This window comes from Anabrus simplex, chromosome 4 (genome assembly GCF_040414725.1).
Source record: "Anabrus simplex isolate iqAnaSimp1 chromosome 4, ASM4041472v1, whole genome shotgun sequence".
NCBI classification, from domain to species: domain Eukaryota; kingdom Metazoa; phylum Arthropoda; class Insecta; order Orthoptera; family Tettigoniidae; genus Anabrus; species Anabrus simplex.
In genome coordinates, this window is record NC_090268.1 from 242923425 (window position 1) to 242945710 (window position 22286).

The 22286-nt window shown below is 37.3% G+C and overlaps 1 protein-coding gene across 1 annotated transcript in view; it reads left to right on the top strand.

Annotated features, from left to right (window-relative positions):
- Nucleotides 1–22286, top strand: part of Gp210 (nucleoporin 210) — a 461410-nt gene that overhangs the window by 82229 nt on the left and 356895 nt on the right. Inside the window, exon 4 of the mRNA XM_067145468.2 lies at nt 4190–4330. Coding sequence (XP_067001569.2) covers nt 4190–4330 — 141 coding nt within the window. The remainder of the gene's footprint in view (nt 1–4189; nt 4331–22286) is intronic.

Genomic DNA, 22286 nt, shown 5'->3' on the forward strand with positions numbered 1-22286 from the left:
TAAGAAGCCTTTCTTGTGGACAGTTGAGATTTTCTTCTGATGATGCAGAGCACAGTTCTCTGCAAAATGTAGAGAATTTCATCTTATTTTCTTGACACGACATAAGCCCAAAAGCGTATACAGTATCATGTCTATAAGTACGGGCCGTGAAAGCATCAATGGCAACACAGGCAACATTACTTATTTCATACAGTATGCATTAATGTGTTAATGATTATTTTTCTGTTTTATTATTGACAACACCACATCAGTAATGTGTTAATTGTAAGTGTGTGACATACTGCCATCTCGGCACAGGGATCCGATCAAGTTCACAGTGGCCTTCATGACAACGTGTGAGAAAGCGAAGGATGAATGGCAGAACTGGCACACAAACAAGCTGATGCAGGAAAACAGTGCGCACATCTCCTACTAGTTCATCAGGCTGACTACAAATTTGACATGAGATTTGCAGTTGAAAAAAGAATGTCTATGATTGAAGATAATTACACTCGCTATCGTGAGGATGTGCAAGTAAGCTTGTCAAAACATGTCAGCCTTTGAGCATGTTCCCTGAGTAACGTTTTTTTCAACTATTATCTCGGCATATAGGCTAGTACAGTTACTGTTTTAAAAGCGCATGGTAACTTGTTTCAAGTAATTGGACTGAACACAGCCGACTGGATATAATAAAATTGCAGTTAAAATTTGCACAGCACTGGATGTAAAAAGCGGCAGCACAGTCTGCTCCCAGCGTGACGTCATACATAACAATAGACCATTCAATTCCATTAAGGCTTTCAGTGAAGTTTTATTGAAATCGTAGCTAATTTTAACTGTTTTCTGTGCAATATTTACCATCTTTAATTTGATGATAGATGTACCAGTCCCATACCATGTAATAATGTTGTACTAGTCAAAAGACGTACTGGCTATGGCATGACATCTCTTTGTTGTTATATACAGTGAAACGTTGTTAGTGCGTTCCTTATTAACACGTTTTCCCATTTAGTGCATCATAAATTCGAAGTCCCGATGCACATTGTATTAAATCTATATAAAAATACCTCACTTATTGCATCACGAATTTTCGCTGTTACCGCTTATACCCCTATCTCAAATTACCTGGGAGATAAGAATAACAAGTCCGGCCACATGCACGTTGTGGTACTAGTCGCAAAAAAAAAAAAAAGTCAGTCAAGGAATCGCAAGATCGATAACTAGTTCAAATAATCTCTAACATATTGTAAGAAGAATACAACATTTATACAATCACCAGATTGAATCAAGATGTTATTCAATACAATTCTGAAGGCTGATGTACTCATCAATGTTGCTTGCGGAAGAGAGATAGGTTACTCAATTCCCTCCATATCGTTGTCGGCATCACTGTCAGATTACATGTAATAAATATCATTTTCGGTCCGTTATTGATATTTGATTGGAATAATAACACTTAAGTTATTTGTTAAATAGACCACCTAATCAATACAAAGTCTAGTCTTGGTTACATAGATCTGTTAACTAATAGTGGTACATGTTTCGCCTTGTATGAAGGCAATAAGAAGATGTACAATATAAGAAGGATCCACCTTTCAATACTTCGTTGTAAGTTGAACTAAAAAGAAGTCACAACTTGTTTATTGGGACCGGTTTCGACACATTACAAATGTCATCATCAGCCAAATAGTAAAGTAGGGCAAGATATAAAGATCTTAAAACAACTAATACATTGAACACAGGCAAAAAATTAACATTGATTCATATCGTAGCAATTCAGTTAATGTCCAAAACACAATGATCGCAGTCAAGAGAGTAAACAGAACATCATTGTCTTGCGCCGAAAACAAATATAGTTGAAGTTCACAAGCAAGTCAAGTATGCACTTATGTAGAGTCGTTGCTAGACAGGTCTTGTAGGCATTTGTTTCTCAGGCCGAAGAGTAAAAGGTGACGTAATTGAAGTCTTAGGAAAACAGTGTAGGATTTAATTTTGTCAAATTCAAAGTAGATATATAAGTTTGAGAGTAATTTAAAACATTAAAAAGAATAAAGCCAAATAAAAATATATTAAAAATAGGAAGATATAATAAAAGAAAATTGCAATGTGAGGTTCATCTCGAAACAACTTGCCGTAGTAATTGATAGATGAATGGGAGATGATAAAGAAAAGGTTGGGGAACGTTTATTAGAGGGTGGTGGTGGTGGTGGTGGTGGTGGTGGTGGTGGTGGTGGTGATTATTGCTATTAGAGGAAGTACAAATGGGTAAATATCTTCTATATAACACTAAACTGAGGAAAAAAGAGGAAGTGGTCCGACACTTCGAAAAATGAAGATATCGGTAAAGGGAGACAAGGGCCACAAAGGGCGTGAAAATGAAAGACTCCCTAGCCCTCGCAAACCTAATAGCGTCGGGGTCGGAAAAGAACAAGAGTTGACCAAGGGAGGTCGGACAGGATAGATGAAAGTGAGGAGCCTGGCACAAGTAAGCGGAAGCAATGCCAGGACTCAGCTAAGGGCCCCGTGGTCGCCAACCCACGCTCCGAAGTTCAGAGCCCCTGGGGGGTTAGAGAGTGGGAAGGAAAAGAAAAATGGAAGGGATCCGATATTTCGAAAAATGAAGATATCGGCCAAAGGAAGACAAGGGCCGTGTTATCTCTAAGATGTAGCAACAAGGATACTTTTGATTTATTATATGCACTGTAAAAAGAAAGCTTTGGCCACCGGGAATTTTCTTGTTATGTGTCTTGGCAGTCAACGTGTTAAGCTGAAGGTGTGCCCTGGGTGGTGCTAAACGAATGTCAACTCTAGGATGAGACCGAACTGTCTGAATAGATACTCGTTTAAAGACTAAGGTAAAAGAAAAGTAGAAAAACACACGGACGGTCCTTCTCAGGACATCAGTGCATCCCGGATATCAGCGCAGCTTACAAATTACAGGAGTCATGGCATGTGTTGATTGCTGGACTGTCCACTGATTACAATCTGTCATGACTTTGCTGGTTTCTTGACGACAATGGAAGCAAAAGAAACGGGTAGTGTGTAAACTGAACATGGAATGCCTTAAAGATACAGAAGCTAAATCTAAGTAGCTGTGTATTCTGAACAAATATTTGTCATATGAATACCTAGATGACATTGAACAGCACTGGTTGGTATTTAAAACAGCAGTACTTTCAGCCATTGAAGTGCCTGTAGAATTTGTCAAGCAGAAGCATCAGGACTGGTTTGATATGATATAGACATTCAGAGCCTCATAGCAAGAAACAAAAGACATACATTTTGCAAAATGATCCCAAATCACCTGCAAAAGAGCTTACAAAATAATGCTAAAATACAGAGAAGAACTCAAAACACTGAAAGACCAAAAAAAAGAGAGAGAGAAAAAGTCCTTTGGTATTGTGTAAGTTCTTCTAAGGGACACATTTTTCAGAAGCTATTTTACATACATGTCCTATAATGCTTGTTGTGAGTATCCACAGGGTTTGTATATACGTGAGAGGGGAATTATGTTTGATAATATTTAAAATATAAGTTTGATAAAATTTTAAATGTGAGGAACATACAATACCATGAGCTCATTCTTTTTTTTTTTTTAGTGGCTATACATATACAGCATAAAACACATTGCTCCCTTCTTCCACTCAAATATTTAAATCTACAATGCAAGGACATGATTCCCTCCTCTGTTTTTAGGATTTAAATAAATTATACACCTGATAGTACTCCCTCCTACTTGACCAGTATTTAAAGGAATGACTGCTCATTCTTATTTATATTTGAATGGAAACATACAGTGGAAACTGCTGTCTCCTACCACTGAAGTATTTTCTGTAGTCTGTGTTTTTGCGATGAGATCTGACTAATGAAGCTGGGAAGGAGATTGGCTCATTTGAAGCTTTGAAGGAATGGATGTAGAACTGGTACGGATTGGAAGAGAGCTAATCTACATGAAGATGGCAGAGTAGTGGTCCTTGTCCTTCTGTGCTTTGATAGTTGGCTGTGTCTCATAGCAATATATTCCATGATAGCGCAATGACAGGTTGGTGTGCGAATAATAGAAAAGAGAGATGAAGACAAACTATGAAAATTCATCACTTGTTTCCTGACCATTAATTATATTGCTTTATATTTGCATTACTCATTATTTCTTTCCTTATTAAATTATCAAAATATGAATATGTATTCTGACCACTTATTCTGGTTTCAGGTGACAGTCCAACTGCCATACCGAGAATATTTGCACATCCCATCTGTGGAAGTTCAGCTGACTGTTATGTCAAATCTCCTTATCAGCCCACAGGATGTTCACCTTCTGCTAGGTGATGCAATAATGTATCATGTTGTGCAGGTATGTGATGTCATTCTACTGTTTGTGATTTTGTAATATTTTGTTATTGAGCTTTTATTGTCTGTTCAGATACCCTTAGTTTTAAAATTATTTTGTAGTACTTGTTTTGACGTAGTTTCTTATGACTGACTTTGAAGACTTTCATTTACTTCTTCTTGTCATGCTCTTTTCTATTGAATGTTGGCAATCATTGTGGCTATTCTAGTCTTTCAGTCTGCCACATTTAAAAGTGACATCATCCTTATCTTGAACCAGTCCCTCATGTTCTTCACCCAGGTCTCCGTTGTCCTGAGATCTTCCCTGCATCACCTACTATAGGATCGCACACTTTTCATTTTGCATCACGTGTCGGAAATATTTAAGTGTCCGCTTCTTGATGGAAAGGAGTACTTTGGTTTTCTTGTTTTGTCTTTCCATGATCAGTATTCCTTACTCTTTCAGTCCATGAGATACGTAACATCTGCCAATAGACCAACATTTCGAAGGCTTACAGCTTCTTGCTCAGGTCAGAGTCCACCCTTCTATTTCATAGGATAGTGTGGGAAATACATAGTCCCTGACCACTTGTAGCCTCAGATTAACATTAAGGTTGTGGTTGCTGAGGAACTTATTCATTTTAAAGAGGATGTTTCATGTGTGCTCAATTGTTGTCTTGATCTGTTGGCTGAGCTCCTATGGTTCATTCACATTACAACCAAGGTACTTGTACTGTCGAACATACTCGTTCTCCTTGGTGCCAAGCATGAGTCTATCTGAATGGATCTCCACTTGCTCACGATCATGAACTTGGTCTTTTTCACTTTCTTCTTGAGCCCCCAGTTCTTGCAAGCAGTATTGACATTCTCCAGCAGGGCTTGAAGATCTTTTGCGCTGTTTGCAAGCAGCACGGTGTCATCGCGAATGTTGTTGATGTGCTCTCTGTTGATGTAGATGCCTTACGTTGTGACTGTCTCCAGTGCTTCATCCAGTATTGCCTCTTGAGTAGATGTTAAAAAGCAGGAGAGATAAGACACAATCCTGACAGACTCCTCGCTGGATTTTGATTTCTTCAGACAGGCTGTCTTCCACGCAGATGGTGGCTTCCTGGTTCCAGTGCAGATTTGCGATGGTGCTGATGTATTTCATGTGCAGTATTAGCTTTCTCTTGGGACATGTTGATGCGAATGTGTAATGGACTAGTATAACTTGGAAACAATTCTCTATACCCATGTGTAAATAGTGAAAATATCTAGCTCGATTAGTAGGTGTTGTTATTGTTGTTGTTGTTATTATTATTAATTTATTATTATTATTATCTATGTAGTTATGTACGGAGTTTATTTGGTATAAATCATGGTCGTGTCATTTATTATTTTTATGTTGTATGATCCGTCTTGTGTAACAAAATATGTGAGGTTATGTCATGATACGTCTGCTGTATGTTTATTAATATGACTATTTAACACATAATTAATAGAATATAATTTATTATTACCTGTAAATATAATGTATAAGTCCAATGTAATGTTGTGCAACACAGGGTAATAGTCTAGAACAACGCACCTTTGTCACTCAAGTTTTACAGAATGTTCTATCCATTTGTACCTAGATTATTGGAGACTCGAGAAGATACGAGAAAGTATGTTATGTCATACTTTTCTAGAAGCATAGCCAGGCAAGGAATATACAAGGGCAGAGTTGAGTTGTTAGTGAAAAATAGATAAAATTAAAAATCCACCTTAAAATTCTAATATTAAACTAATTAAGTTACAACATTTTCTTGGAACTAGTTTTGACACTGGCAAATGTACATATTATTAAATCAGTGCACATATAAACACTCCTAATATGGGACTAATGATGCCCCTAAAAGTATCTGGAGAATAAAACTTCAAATAATAACAATTTCACAGTCTTGAAGTCACGATTAGAACGACACCACAATATAATTCTTTTCATTCAAGTTAGAACTTTTGAAAGTATTGAGTTCGACTTAGAACTGTAAGATTCTCAAATAAATAAAAAGTCTTGTCATAAATGAAATGTTATACAAAGGTCGAACCACATATAGAGTTTCTCTGTAAATATGACAGTTACAGTTAGAACGACACTTAATTATTTTACTCAAGATGGAATCTTGAAAGTCCTGAGTTCTACTTAAATAAGATTCTCAATTTAAATAAAAGTTCTTGTCACAATTGATCAGAAGCAGAAATGATGAAACATGTATAAAGTTTCTTTATAAACATTAAAATTATTCTTGAAAAACAAACTGTGAACAGTCGTCTGTTTTAAATGTTGTAAATTACCGCTGTGGATAATTTCCTTTAACTTGAATATTGAAATCTATTTAAAAAGGTGGATGTAGTAACATTAATAAGAACTTTAAGGGAATTTTTCTCAGCTCAATGTGGCATCAAAGGAGTAAACAGAAGAATAAAGAAAAGTAAATTATGCAGAAATAAACAAGGGGAAGTAAAAGTTGAAAATAAAATAAAGTAAATTGTCAGGTTGGAAAGGAAAGAGAAGAAGGTAGGGGGACAAGAGGAGTTGAGACAAGTAAGAGAGAGATGATGGCTGAAGATGTCGCTCACCAGTGTCATAACTAGTTCCAAGTAAATGTTATGACTTATTTATTTTAATATTAGTATTGAAAAGGTGGATTTTTAATTTTATCTATTATTCTCGGTTCAATACGGACTTAAAAATGAAATTCTTAAATTTAAATTGTTAGTGAAAGTCATTAGTCGAATTATGTGAACTCATGTTCCGTTGAAGTGGTTATGTTGTGTTGGTACATGTGATCTTGTAAAGTGTTCCGTAGTTCATTGATATGCTAATGTGCAGTCGATTTAGTCCAAGATGGTGGTTCATTTGATGTGTAACTATTAACCTATTTGTGCCCAAATTATTTTTTTCTTGCAATATCGATAACTTGTACATATAAACACTTAGTATGACCCATTATTCATGTAAAAATGAACAAAACCATATTTAGTTGTTTAGAACCTGTATAAACACATGGGTCGTTAACGACCCGCTAAGCACTTGCTCGGGAAACAGGGAGAGAAAATATTCTGAATATCAACCTTAGAAACAATTTATTTCTACAGACTTACAGTTCACGTACCTTTAGAAATGAATATTATAATGACACAAAAAGCAATAATTGTCATTGTTCTGTTATAATAATATTTAGTACCCAAAACACGTAAGTTCAGATTCCATAACTGACAGTGGAACTGAGACTCGCTCATGGTAATTTACAAAACACTTTTCATGAAGGGGAACATTATACCTCGCACAGGCCTTCACTGTTTTATTACGACAAATCTTGCATTGGCGTCTAGGTTGTTGACTTATCAGCAGGTGCCCTCAATGGTCCTTCCTCTGGTATTCCTTGATAATGTCAAGCGATGTAAGTCAACCTCTTCCCTTAGGAGCTGCCCCATATTTGTAGAGCATTGCCTTGGTTGCTTCCTGACGGGAGTTAGGGCATCAAGAGACATACCATAGCTTCTCCTAAGAATCCAGGCATTGTTCATGCATAAACTGAGCAACCAAAACAAAATAGGAATGTACTATTTTTTGCCACGAATTGAAATTTGGACAAATTGCTTACACCCGTGGCACCCAAAATACGGGATCATAGACTCATCAATAGGTACTTTGTCTTTATTGGGAGCATTTATAAGAAATGACTTGTTTCTCAATTTACCCATTTTCTCACCTGCCGGCAGAGCCAAATTGTCACAAACACCAAGAAATCGGAATATTTCTTCAAACTTATTCCTACGCATGCTGTTCTGGACAAGTTAGTTTCTAACATCATCCAAGTTCTCCCAAAACATCCTTCTTCATGGTAGGGGTACATATCTACTCAGAAAAAGTATGCCAAGGAAAGAGGCATAACCAACGGTATATTTCAATATTTGAAGAACTGTATCTGTTTCGAGAAATGCATCCAAAAAATCTATAGGGTATGATCGGATCGTAAAATTTCTTTTATCTGGATGATGAACATTGGACGAAGAATAGGGTGGGAATATCATATCACCTATTTTCCAATTGAAAGAGTAAGATTTAGCTGTCCCATTAGTACAATTTGTGTCCAAGCCACTACGGTGAACTTGTTCATTTTCCCGAAGTGGTTCAGGTTCATCCCTGAATTCGGGAGGAAGTTATGAATTGAAGTTACTCTTTATTAGTACCTGACCGGGCGAGTTGGCCGTGCGCGTAGAGGCGCGCGGCTGTGAGCTTGCATCCGGGAGATAGTAGGTTCGAATCCCACTATCGGCAGCCCTGAAAATGGTTTTCCGTGGTTTCCCATTTTCACACCAGGCAAATGCTGGGGCTGTACCTTAATTAAGGCCACGGCCGCTTCCTTCCAACTCCTAGGCCTTTCCTATCCCATCGTCACCATAAGACCTATCTGTGTCGGTGCGACGTACAGCCCCGTAGCAAAAAAAAAAAAAAAAATTAGTACCTGCACCACTAACTCTGCTGGAGCTTGAAGCTAAGCATGATTTAGTCTGTCAGGATCTGAACAATCTTCTTCACCAGAGTCAGCATCCGTTTCTTCTCCTCCTCCTTCCGGCAGCCCAACATCTGATTCGAGGATATCTGAAGGATCGGCCGCTTCGAGCTCATCCAGAATTTCTGCAACTGTTAGTTGCTGTACTCTGCAATAAATTACAGAGCAATTAGGAATACTAAGACTAATTACATAAGGTTTAAGCTAAATATATGGTCATTATTGAGCGAATGTGAACGTCAGTGATAGTTCTCAGGTAACTGCTCAGCGGGTTGTTAGTGACCCACACTAGGTTCTATTGAAAATACTGGTAATTCTAAGCTAGTTATGCGGATATCAAATTATGTACGTATATTATTGAAGTTTTAAATAGTAAATACTGCAATGAATAACCTGCCAATGACAATAGTTGTCAATTCTACTTACATTCTTCACCCGCGTGCAGAGGGCTGACACTCCATCTTTCTTCTATTGACTCTAGATCAAGGATAATGTCAACAATGAATCAAATTCCCGCCCAGACGTATGACGAAATATATAATAGTTAACTAAATCGATCTTACAAGTGTCAAGAATGTAAGAGCTTAAAGAAAGATAGCATAATTTGATGGGTCGAAAACGACCCACCTGGGCATAAATGGGTTAATGTATATAACTTGTAAATAAAACAGTGTACACAGTTGACAGCATCTCGTGTGTGCGTCTTTGTGAATACAATAGTGTGTGTGACATGACAATGTGGGTCAATGATAGGGAGCAGATCTCTCTTAACCCCTCAAGCGTTGCGCCCTTATTGCGTCCAGTAACGGCATAATAAAATCCTCCGACTGCTCAGATGATCTCAGGGTATGTTTACTACAAAATTTGCTTTACGTGAATCCCGAAGAGTGGTGCATTAGCCTAAAAATTTGTAATCCCAACATCTGTGATGGACGTCTCCATCCTTACGCACCTAACTCAATGCTTTAGACAGACTAGAGTCGCAATGTATATCTATTAATAACTTATTCTACTAATTCATTCTATAAATAATTATATCACATGCATCTAATCTTAACCAACTAGTTTATTAACATCATATTTAAGCATAGAAAAGAGAATATTGTCTTAATTGACTCTTCAAAATTCCTAATAAATATCATGATATTGACTTTATGTACATATCAATTCTAATTATGATCACTTGTAGTCTTGACATGAGCTAACTTTCTCATTTTATTTCATTGAAATGTTAATTAAACGCTACTCTTACATTATTACATATACGCATATTACATATACTGAAAATTATTTAAATCATTTGAAAAGAGATTCATATTTTATGTTTTAAAGTTTTAAATTATAATATCAACTGTCTAAATTGTTCTTTTGTCACTGTCGAATATCTTAATTACCGTTGAATGACTTGCTAAGCTTGCTATCTCTACTGCCATGCAAAATCCTGTCACCTACTGGCCTAACCATACTGTATTTAATCATTTAATCCACATTATATGACCGTATGAAATTATTATCTAAGAATGAACTCTTAGTTCTCAATTACAGTTTTATTTAAGATCCTAAGTTCTCCCTTCAACGAAATATCATTCGCTTCTTAACTTAATTCACTTCTTTCAATTGACTGGTTAGCTCAATTACATCTATGGATGTCAGAATTTATCATTACAGCATTATTCTCCACTTTGGGTAATATCAACATGGGATAATTATCGAGAGTATTCCTCACCTTATATTTATTTCCAACATATGGATATAGTGAACGCTCTCTGACTTGTCGTTTACCTGTGTCGGTTGGCTATGCCTTCATTATATTACTCTACTCCCACGATTAGCTGAAATTATGCGGATCTCTGCCGACCAAAACATATGTAAATATCAGTAGGGGCAACTAGTGGACAATAAACCAGGAAAGTGGAAGTAGGTAGGACCTACCGAGGGCATGGACATGGCTTAGATTGCAGATTCCGAAATAAATCAACTGTGATCCTTAAATTTGAAAAATATTATTTACAAATGAAATTTTACAAATACATTCCGAACAAAATCCACCAACTTGCAACTTACAAACTATATTCTCTATGATACCATAACTTAGAGGATCTTTGATAATATCTTCGTACAAGTTCAAAATTTCAAACCAACTACACATCTAGTTACAAATCCAGTTGTACAGTGCAATTTACAGTGAAGTAAACATATTCTCCAAAACTAGCGTACATCAAGAGACACTGAACTACCAGAGGCAAACCCCAAGGTAAATATATTAAACTACAATCTACATAATTAGTGAAACAAGAAAAGGGAATGCCTCGAAGACAAACAGGCAAGCCCAGCTGAAAAGCTAAGGCATCATAAATAATTAATTTGACGAATCTAGGTTAGGCTAGGGCAGACTCCTATACGAAATAGCAACCGAACATTACGGAAATTTTAGCCGGAATGGAATTCAAGAGTGCTTACCCAAAGGTGGCCCATCCCAGAAGCGAGGCGTCCCACATGACGTAAAAGTTCAGACAGACTAAGGCAGACCAGGCCAAGACAAGACAAGACAGACTGAATTATTACTAACGCTGCCTCGCTCTCTATATATAGGTAAACCCTGGCCTTGGAGCAGCCAATCAGAATGCACGAGTCCGCCTATGCCCGCCTAGGTTCACCAATCACAATTCCTACTACAGTCGCGAACTTTAAGTAGCATTCTTGAATACACGCTCGCAAACCTTCCATTTCCAGAACAGTCTGAAAATAGATTCTAGAAGACATAACCAACAAAATACAACACACCCTGCTCAAAAATTCATGTAACATTTCTGGATACTTCCAGTAAGTACAGAACTGAAATCTACTATTTACAAATACATATGTTACAAATATTACACTGTACAGGTTAGGTTGTTAAAAATAAAACATATTACCACACTTTACAAATAAAGACTTCAATGAACACTTTCCACTTTCACTACATTGTTCACCTGTGATACCCTTTATAGCAGGGGTGACCACTAACCTTGCTTCTGGGAGCCGCAAATTTAGGAGACAAAATTGGGAGAATGTTTAGAAAATGGTTCATAAAATGAAGATAGGTTTTTCATTTTATAACAAATGAACGAACATTTTTTTCTACACTACACAGATTATAACTGTTCAGGTACACATCAAGGAATGAGATTTTACTTCTGAGAAGTGCTTTTACGAGTGTTCATTTTTGCTGTTAGTTTTTTTGAAATCTGGCTGATAATTGGTAAGCGCAGTTCGCACAACTTCATTAATTGTTCATCAGTTAGTTCAGATCGATATTTAGATTTAATGAATTTAAGCGTTGAGTAGAGTGATTCACACACATAAGTAGTCCCAAAGATTGAGATAAGTTTTTGGCACACTCTTTTGTTAGTGGTTATTTTTCTTCTGGAACATTCTTCCAAAATTCTGTGTTAGAAACGCCACTTCGTTTGAGTCCTTTTAGTTCTTCCTCCTCTTGCAGTTCTAGTAGCTCTAACTCTACAGCTGCTGTATCCTTTGTAATTGGTGATGAAAAAGGACAGTCATCGCTCACAATATCAACAGAAAAGGATTTCCCAGGAATGAAAATGAAGGTTTAAGTGATCTCAAATCATTAAATCTGCCATGATTTCTTCAGCAAGGACAGACATTTTACTCATTTCAATCTTCAGTTTCCACCTGAACGTCAGGAAGGCTTTCAGTAATTTTCTTCAAACGCTTGAAGTGAGAAAATGTTTTAGTCTGAAGGTCTTTCCCAAAAAGCTTTAACTTGCTGTGAAAGCTAAATACAGTCTGGGCCAAATCAGAAGTAAGTTTTTCTCTTCCATGTAAAGATATGTATAGCGTTTTTAAATGCTGTACCACATCTGTAAAAACAAAGGCCAAATCTAACAACCACTGGGGGTCATTAAGTTCAGGGAATGGTTTTAATTTTTCTTCCATAAGCTGTTTGATTGGATCAGGTAATTCAAAAAATCTGCCAAGAACATTGCTTACTGATAGCCATTTTACTAAGCAGTACAAATATACATCATCAGGAAGCTCATCATTGTTCATATCTTCTATAAAAATTTGAACTGTCGGCGTGTTTTGGCACATGAGCGAATACAGTTCACAATATTTAGAACTACTGTACCTGCATAATATGTGGGTACTGAAAATATTTTGCTGCTAAATATTCTCTGTGAACAATACAATGTACAGGTAGAAAATCAGGAACTGATGTGTCAGCATTTAAAAGCCCAATAAGCCCTTGTTTCGTGCCAGTCATAGATAGTGCACCATCGGTATCAATGCTGACAATATTACCGATAGGCACTGAATTTTTCTATAAAACATCATCCAGGGCTTCTTTAATGTCACAACGACGAGTAGTATCCTTCAAACTAACCAGGTCTAAAAGTTCTTCCACCACCTGAAAGTCACTTGATCCATACTTCACAAATATGGCTCTCTCTATTGTGTGTCTAGCAGTGGGTATTTCGATGATCAGTTTCTGCAGTTTGTTATTTTCGGGTTCCAAAACAGAAATAACTTGTGCCATGTTCTTCTTAATAAACTCCCCATCTGTGTAAGGCTTTTTTTGCTTTTGCAATATTAAAAGCCAAGATGAAGCCAGATTCTTTTGTTAAATCTGCTTCCTTAGTAAAAATTGACATAACTTACTCTGACCATGAAGTTTTTCCTTTAGTGATTTCAGTTTGGTGTTCCTTAACTAAGGGCCAACAAGAAAATATTTCTTGAAACTGCTGTGGTTAGTGTCATGATGGCATTTTCGATTACTGTGACAAAGTTATTTGACACAAAAACACATTGGCTTACCGTTTCTTTCTACAAAATCGAATTCTCGCAGTCGGTATTAAAAGCTCGATTCTCCTCTTCACATTTACGCTTCTTAGACAGCGTTGCAACAGTCCGGACACCAGGCCACAACTGTATTGAAACAGCACACAACAACTGCACACAGAGAAGTATCGGCACTTGCTACTGGCCTACATGTGAACGCGACTGGCTTCAACTAACGACACTGACTCGCTGACAGACTCTCCCGCTCAAAGCACTATCTAACGGAAGGCCCCAGAACTATATTCACCTCCCATCTCTCACCACTGCCCTACAGCGCTAATAAAGTTAAGCCGCACATCGCTGCTACTGACTGCCGCCAGCCATGAGATGTTGTTAGATTCCATTAATAATATCATTTAATTTTGCTCTAAGGTTGGTGTCAAGAGCTGCACAAGACTCGTTGTGGCCGGCCCTGGTTTATAGCAACACGTTGTCGCCGATTGGTGAGGTATGAAGCAAAGAGCTGAATAGCAGAGGGACTCAGATTAAATCTTTGTAGTTTCGCTAATAACATGTCAATATTTACTGTGTCAAACGCACTACTGAAGTGAAGTAAAATAAGTATAGTCACTTTCCGCTCATCTATAGCTCGTCCGACGTCGTCTGTAATTCTTAGTAGTGCCGCCCCTGTGCTATGTCCTTTCTTGAAACCAGATTGGAAGGGGTCACGTAGAGAATATTTTTCCAGGTTTTGTTCAAGTTGGCTATAGATCAATTTTTCCAGAGCTTTAGACAGTGCTGCAAGAATGTATACAGGACGAAAGTCATTAGCTGGTGATCTTCTTGGAACTGGGACAACTTGTGCATCTTTCCACTTTGTCGGAAAATAACCACGGGAGAGGCATGCATTAAATAAGTCAGTAATAACTGGCAATATCTATCCATAATGTTAGTAATAAAGAAAATAGGGATTTCATCAGCCCCCGTTGTATGGGATTTAATTGAAATCAGTTCTCGTCTCACTTCAGACTCTGAAACAGTTCGAAATTCGAAACATTGGCGATCAGATGATTGTTGTCGTATTATAGACTTGATGGTGGCCTGCACTATATCGTGTTCTGGAGTAAAAGCATCTGTTGAAAAGTGTCTATTAATCTCGTCAAGGGGTATTTCTGATTTTCCATGGTTCACAGGTGGCCTTCCAATACCTAATGAACAAATGTGTCGCTAAATACTACCAGTGTTTACATTATTGGATAGACGCCGGAAGTAATCAAATTTCTTGTTGCGGATAATTTGTTTAATTTGATTTCGCAGTACACGGTATTGTTCAAATGTGTTAGCTGATATATTTCGTTTGTAATGTCTGTATAATGAATCACGCTGAACCATCAGAGATTTGAATTCAGTTGTCAGCCACGGACAGGACCGGCGTGTTACTTTCACACAGCGCTTAGGGGTATGCTTATTTAAAGTCCATAAATATGAGAATTAATATTTTCTAGTTTTTCATCGATATCATTCATTAGTATTGTGTCACCCCAAGGACATTTACATGCATCTCCTTTTAGGTGATGGAAATCTATATTCTTCAAGTCTCTAAAAGTCGTGTATTTCGACCTATATTTAGGAACTCTTAGCGCATACACTAAGTATATAAGGTCATGAGTTAATATTTCAGGGATATGTATTTGACCGTGTGTAAGAACCTTATGTGGATTATTGGTTATCATGAGATCAATGAGTGTATCAGAAGAGACGGTGTTAGTTGGTTCCGAGGGCAATATTTTCATGTCACAGGAGAGAAAAATATTTCGAAAACGTATTGTTTCACTAGTCCGAGTTAATAAATTTGTATTATAGTCGCTTAGTATAATCACGTGTTCATAAGATGGTAAAAGTCTCATTAAATTGTCCTCTAACTCACCAATGCCCCCTGTATTTGGAGGCCTACATATAACCCCAATGAGTACTTTAACAGTGTCACTAATAATTTCAACAAACATAAATTCAGGAACAGGATTTTTAGTAGTGGTAGAAATTTTTACCGTTGTACTCCTGAGATTAAGCTTACAAAACAACACAACACCACCTCCACACCTATTCTACGTATTGCTTCATTTGTGCCATGGACGAAACAAAGTGTTTGTTTACGTCTGTAAGAAGTTCATGTTACGTTTGAATGTTTAAATAAAGGTAACTGTAACGGTAATACAGAACATAGTGTATTGCATAGTGGAGGTGTACATTGGATACAATTTGATACATTAACTGGAAAAAAAAAAAAAAAAAAAGGCGCGAGCACGACTCGAATATTGGCGTGTCTGCACAACCGGCATTACCTCGTCTCACTGAGCTAATGAGACAGTTCCAGCAGATCGCCAAGTTCATGTAACCTGTGCTTGGCCACGATACACGCCATTACAGCGTTGCCAGAGCCTCGTTTCTTAACTCGCATTTCTATTAAACCTTTTATGGGACTAGGTTTTGCAAGATAAACTTGTTGTGAATTTCGATGAGGAACCGCATGTCGACCTCCGTGTGGCATTTTTTTGTTCACCCTGTATAATTTGACCCACTTAATCCGTCGGGACACACTACCAGGTTTGTAATATTTATGAGCTGATCGCAGCATACCAGCATTGTATAAGAGTCCAAACAAAGCTTTAATTTCCTATTGACTGGTTTATGGAGCATCTCTCTCTGCTGTAACTGAACCTATACTACTGGACTAACCCGGAGGCCAGCGCTATTCACTCCTTTTAATAATTTCATAACTTAACTCTTAATCTGAGATATTCATAGTTAAGCAACAAAAGCCTAAAATTTGCAAGGATTGTTGACTGCTACATTTCATGGGAGCTGAATAGCTCTCAGAAACATCAATACATGGGATTGGTATGAACGATCAAACTGCATTACACCACACTACTGTTCACCATAGCTGTGGGAGATTTCCACTCCACGACTAAACTAGCCTGACCGTTACGAATGTGAATCAACTAGAAAATTAAAACTCGCTCTAACTTACATTAGCATGCCAGCTGGGTAGAAAGTACTGTGTCGTTCCATTGTCCTGATTGTCAATTCATGGAGTTAAGATGTTATGATTTACTGTGAATAAAGTTAAAAAATATGGATTTTAATCATCTGAAGAATTCAAGTCATACGGGACAGGCACAACTCGAATCATAGTGGCTGTGACCAAGACAAAATGTATCTTCCAAAATGGTTAGCATCAACGCAGAGGACAAAAAAGGAACTGATTTTGAGAGGACAAGCGAGAAAAATGGCTGATTTGATTTCTAGAAGAAAGAAGTTATTTTGGAAGTAAAACAACAAATTTATCGGAAGAAAACTGAAGGGATATCAAAGATACACTTCCATACATATTATACAAGTTCAATTTAAAATGGAAGACTGAAAACAGATAAAATATATAATAGAAATCATCTTGAGTGTTTGAAGGGAGAAGAGGAAGACTTTAAACGGACCTGACTTGTATAAATAAAAAAAAAACCAAAGGTTTCATTACGAAGCATATTATTTACAATATGCAATCATATAAGATAAAATACCATTGAATTAAACGAGATAAAGTCACGCTAGACATTTTGGTAGACTGTATAATAACTTACACATAGACGTATTAGCGAATATAAAACAAGACAGTAATACAAGGGGGCTTTACATTTGACAAAATGTTGTTATTAATATTGTCTTTGAATCTGTGTTTCCTGAATGCGCAAGAATCCAGTGTAATGGATCTGTAAATCGAGAATGGAGTTGACGACCGATGGAGACCAGCCGACATCACTGGCAGATGAGAGCTCATTTCCCGCAGAGGAAATCCCAGGTGACTGAGCCTATAACCAAAGGAGGACCAGTGCAGCTGACGATGTAGCAGAACCAACACCAATCCCGGCAGACGAATACAGAATAAGATAGGTTCTCAAAATATTATCAAATGATTTTAGTTTTTCTTTGTAGAATGTAGTTGATGAATATTTTATTTGGAAAGGAATAGGTCGTTATAACTTCATGATATGATTCAACATCAAGTATTTCCACGCGAGTGATCCAAAAGTAATGTATTTGGGAAGGTGATGGGTAGTCTTCAGCATAAGTAAAGTACATCTTAAGATAGGGAAGTGACCGTATAACAGTGACGTGTTACGTTAGCGATATTCAGTTAATTATGTTATACCTTGCCATTGATAGGAGTTTATGATGAGAATAGAATGTGTTATATAATAATATTGAGTCGTATGATATTAAGTTCATAAAGATTGATCATTTGTTGCCAGTAATAAATCAGAACAAGTTAAATACGGATGCATATGGATAAATAAGATACATACCGAGCTTGATAGCTGCAGTCGCTTAAGTGCGGCCAGTATCCAGTATTCGGAGATAGTAGGTTCGAACCCCACTGTCGGCAGCCCTGAAAATGGTTTTCCGTGGTTTCCCATTTTCACACCAGGCAGGCTGTACCTTAATTAAGGCCACGGCCACTTCCTTCCCACTCCTAGCTCTTTCCTCTCCCATCGTCGCTGTAAGACCTATCTGTGTTGGTGCGACGTTAAACAACTAGCAGAAAAAAATAAGATGCATATTGCTAGAGATGAGAGATAGTTGTTGATCCGTGAAATGGTATTTTGGTTAGGTGAGAAGTGAATTGAATTTTACGTTGCATTGAATTAAATAAGAAATACTGACATATGGTGCGGTTTAAACATACAAAGAGAAATATGAGGAAGGAAGTATGAAATGATGGAATAATGTTATATAAAGGAAAGAATTGATGAAGTATGATAAATGAGAAGAGATATGAGGAAGTATTTTCATATATGAATGAATAAAGCCTCTTCTGCGAACCATGTGACCTTGCCGCGGTGGGGAGGCTTGCGTGTCCCAATGATGCAGATAGCCGATCCGCAGGTGCAACCATATCGGATGGGTATCTGTTGAGAGACCAGACTAACGAATGGTTCATCGAAAGGGGGGTAGCAGCCTTTCGGTAGTTGCAAGGGCGGCAGTCTAGATGCTTGACTGATACGGCCTTGTAATAATACTCAACATAGCTTAGCTGTGTTGATACTGCTACACGGCTGAAAGCAACGGGAAACTACAGCCGTAACCACCTCCCGAGGACATGCAGCTCTCTCTGTATGAATGATGTACTGATGATGGCTTCCTCCCGGGTAAAATATTCCAGAGGTAAACTAGTCCCCCATTCGGATCTCCGAGTGGGGACTACACGAGAGGGGGCGATCATCAGGAAGATGGATACTGACATTCTGCGAGTCGGATCGTGGAATGTTAGAAGTTTGAATCGTTGTGGTAGGTTAGAGAATCTGAAAAGGGAGATGGATAGGCTAAAGTTAGATGTAGTTGGTATAAGTGAAGTACGTTGGCAGGAAGGACAGGATTTTTGGTCAGGCGACTACCGAATTATCAACACGAAATCAAACAGGGGTAATGCAGGAGTTGGTTTAATAATGAATAAGAAAATAGGGCAGCGGATGAGCTACTACGACCAGCATAGTGAAAGAATTATTGTCGCCAAGATAGACACCAAACCAATGCCCACCACAATAGTGCAGGTCTATATGCCTACTAGTTCAGCGGATGATGGAGAAATTGAAAGAATATATGAGGAGATAGAAGATTTAATACAATATGTCAAAGGTGACGAGAATCTAATTGTGATGGGAGACTGGAATGCAGTGGTAGGCCAAGGAAGAGAAGGTAGCACAGTAGGAGAATTTGGATTGAGACAAAGGAACGAAAGAGGAAGTCGGCTGGTTGAATTCTGCACTGACCATAATTTAGTCCTCGCCAATACTTGGTTCAAACACCACAAACGACGGCTGTATACGTGGACGAGACCTGGAGACACTGGAAGGTATCAAATAGACTTCATTATGATTAGGCAGAGATTCAGAAACCAGGTGTTGGATTGCAAAACTTTCCCAGGAGCAGACGTGGACTCTGACCACAACTTGTTGGTCATGAAATGCCATCTGAAGTTGAAGAAATTGAAGAAAGGAAAGAATGCAAAAAGATGGGATCTAGACAAGTTGAAAGAAAAGAGTGTGATGGATCGTTTCAAGGAACATGTTGCACAAGGACTAAATGAAAAGGCCGAAGGAAACACAGTAGAGGAAGAGTGGAGAGTCATGAAAAATGAAGTCAGTAGGGCTGCTGAAGAAATGTTAGGAAGTAAGAAAAGATCAACTAAGAATCAGTGGATAACTCAGGAGATACTAGACCTGATTGATGAACGACGAAAATACAAGAATGCTAGAAATGAAGAGGGCAGAAAAGAATACAGGCGATTAAAGAATGAAGTGGATAGAAAGTGCAAGGTAGCTAAGGAAGAATGGCTGAAGGAGAAGTGCAAGGATGTCGAAGGCTGTATGGTCCTGGGAAAGGTAGATGCTGCATACAGAAAAATCAAGGAAACCTTTGGAGAAAGGAAATCTAGGTGCATGAATATTAAGAGCTCAGATGGAAAGCCACTTCTAGGAAAAGAAGACAAAGCAGAAAGATGGCAGGAGCATATCCAACAGTTGTATCAAGGTAACGATGTAGATAATTTCGTTCTGGAACACGAAGAGGCTGTTGATGTTGATGAAATGGGAGACCCAATTTTGAGGTCAGAGTTTGACAGAGCTGTGAGTGACCTAAATAGGAACAAGGCACCTGGAATTGATGATATTCCCTCTGAATTACTGACTGCCTTAGGAGAAACCAGCATGGTAAGGTTATTTCATTTAGTGTGCAAGATGTATGAGGCAGGAGAAGTCCCATCCGATTTTCAGCAGAATGTTGTTATACCTATTCCAAAGAAAGCCGGTGCTGACAGGTGTGAAAACTGTTTTTGTGAAAGATGTTTTTGAAGACTTTTGTGTGGAGCGTGGCATTGTATGGAAGTGAAACATGGACGATAACTAGCTCGGAAAGAAAGAGAATAGAAGCTTTTGAAATGTGGTGTTACAGAAGAATGCTGAAGGTGAGATGGATAGATCGAATCACGAATGAAGAGATACTGAATCGAATTGGTGAGAGGAGATCGATTTGGCTAAATTTGACGAGAAGAAGAGATAGAATGATAGGACACATCTTAAGACACCCAGGACTTGTTCAGTTGGTTTTTGAAGGAAGTGTAGGTGGCAAGAACGGTAGGGGTAGACCAAGGTATGAATATGACAAACAGATTAGAGCAGATGTAGGATGCAATAGTTACGTAGAAATGAAAAGGTTAGCACAGGATAGGGTGGCATGGAGTGCTGCATCAAACCAGTCTATGGACTGATGACTCAAACAACAACAATGAATAAAGAGTAGTTAAGTAACGCAGATGTGGATCAATGGTAGATTGTATGGTAATATTGATGTTTACGTAATAGATAATCCATATCACATGGCAAATGGCAACTTGATATTGAACTTAAGAGCTAATGATAGCTATTGGTCATCAAAAATAAATCCCATAACCCATGATCGTCAATCATATGGCAATTTCATTGATAAATACATATTATTTATGGGGTTTAAGCTAATTGTAGCTAATATAACAGGTTTGTAGTGGAATATACAGCCGTAATGTCTTCTTAATAATATTGTATGACTAACGAGGACTTAGAATTTTCATCCATGGTATCCCTTATTAACCTATACTAAAATGTTTGAATTTTATGAGATGACAAAAAATAATTGCAATCTGACAATGAAGCTCTATTTAGAGGAATCTCACTTATTTCCGGAGTAGATATTGAATGTATATATATTGGTGATTATATGAATTTAGAAAATATTATATGGTATGTAGCCAGTGGATGCTACACATGATTGAAACTGATCTTATTCTGTATATGTCTAATTTATGAAGACAGATCAAAGCAATCATTCTTAATATCAAGACATTTTATTCACAATGTCATGATAACATTTCAATCTTAATATCAAAATATATTTTAATTTCTTAATAACTTAATTACCTCAACATCAGGAGGCTAGTTCTTGAATATGTGAGAGACACTTCTGTGTTATGAAAGATTAATTTTGTTTAACAAATTCCAATCTATGAAGACTTAAATGGCGTGAATTATGTAATTATAAAGTGATACGTTGAGGATAAACTGAGTTGACTATTTTTCTTTTCGATGAATATTGTGACAATTTCTGTGATACGATGATGTTGTTGAACGAATACTTTAAATAAAATAAAAAAAAAAAAAGTAAAAAAATATTAAAAAGATTTCAACAACAATTACAGGTCATTATCCTCATGGTTGTTCCATATTGAATGATGTTATTCACAGCAGTTATAATAAGAAGTATTTCTTGTCCACCTATTCAATACAAATCTCCTTTATTGAAATTTACGATTTCATACAATTAATTCTTCTAAGGGACATGTTTCGCTCCTATAAAGAGCATGTTGAGCCTTAATTTTTAATCTTAAAATGATGTTCATAAACAGTCGTAAACATATTAAAAAGACTATAGTCAAAATTAAAATTACAGTAGTCTATAAACCAAATTGCATTACATCTAAAAAACAACATTAAAGCACTTCTAAAAACGTAATAACATAAACAATTAAAAATATCACAATGTTAATTCAAAACCTTGTATCCTAATATTCCA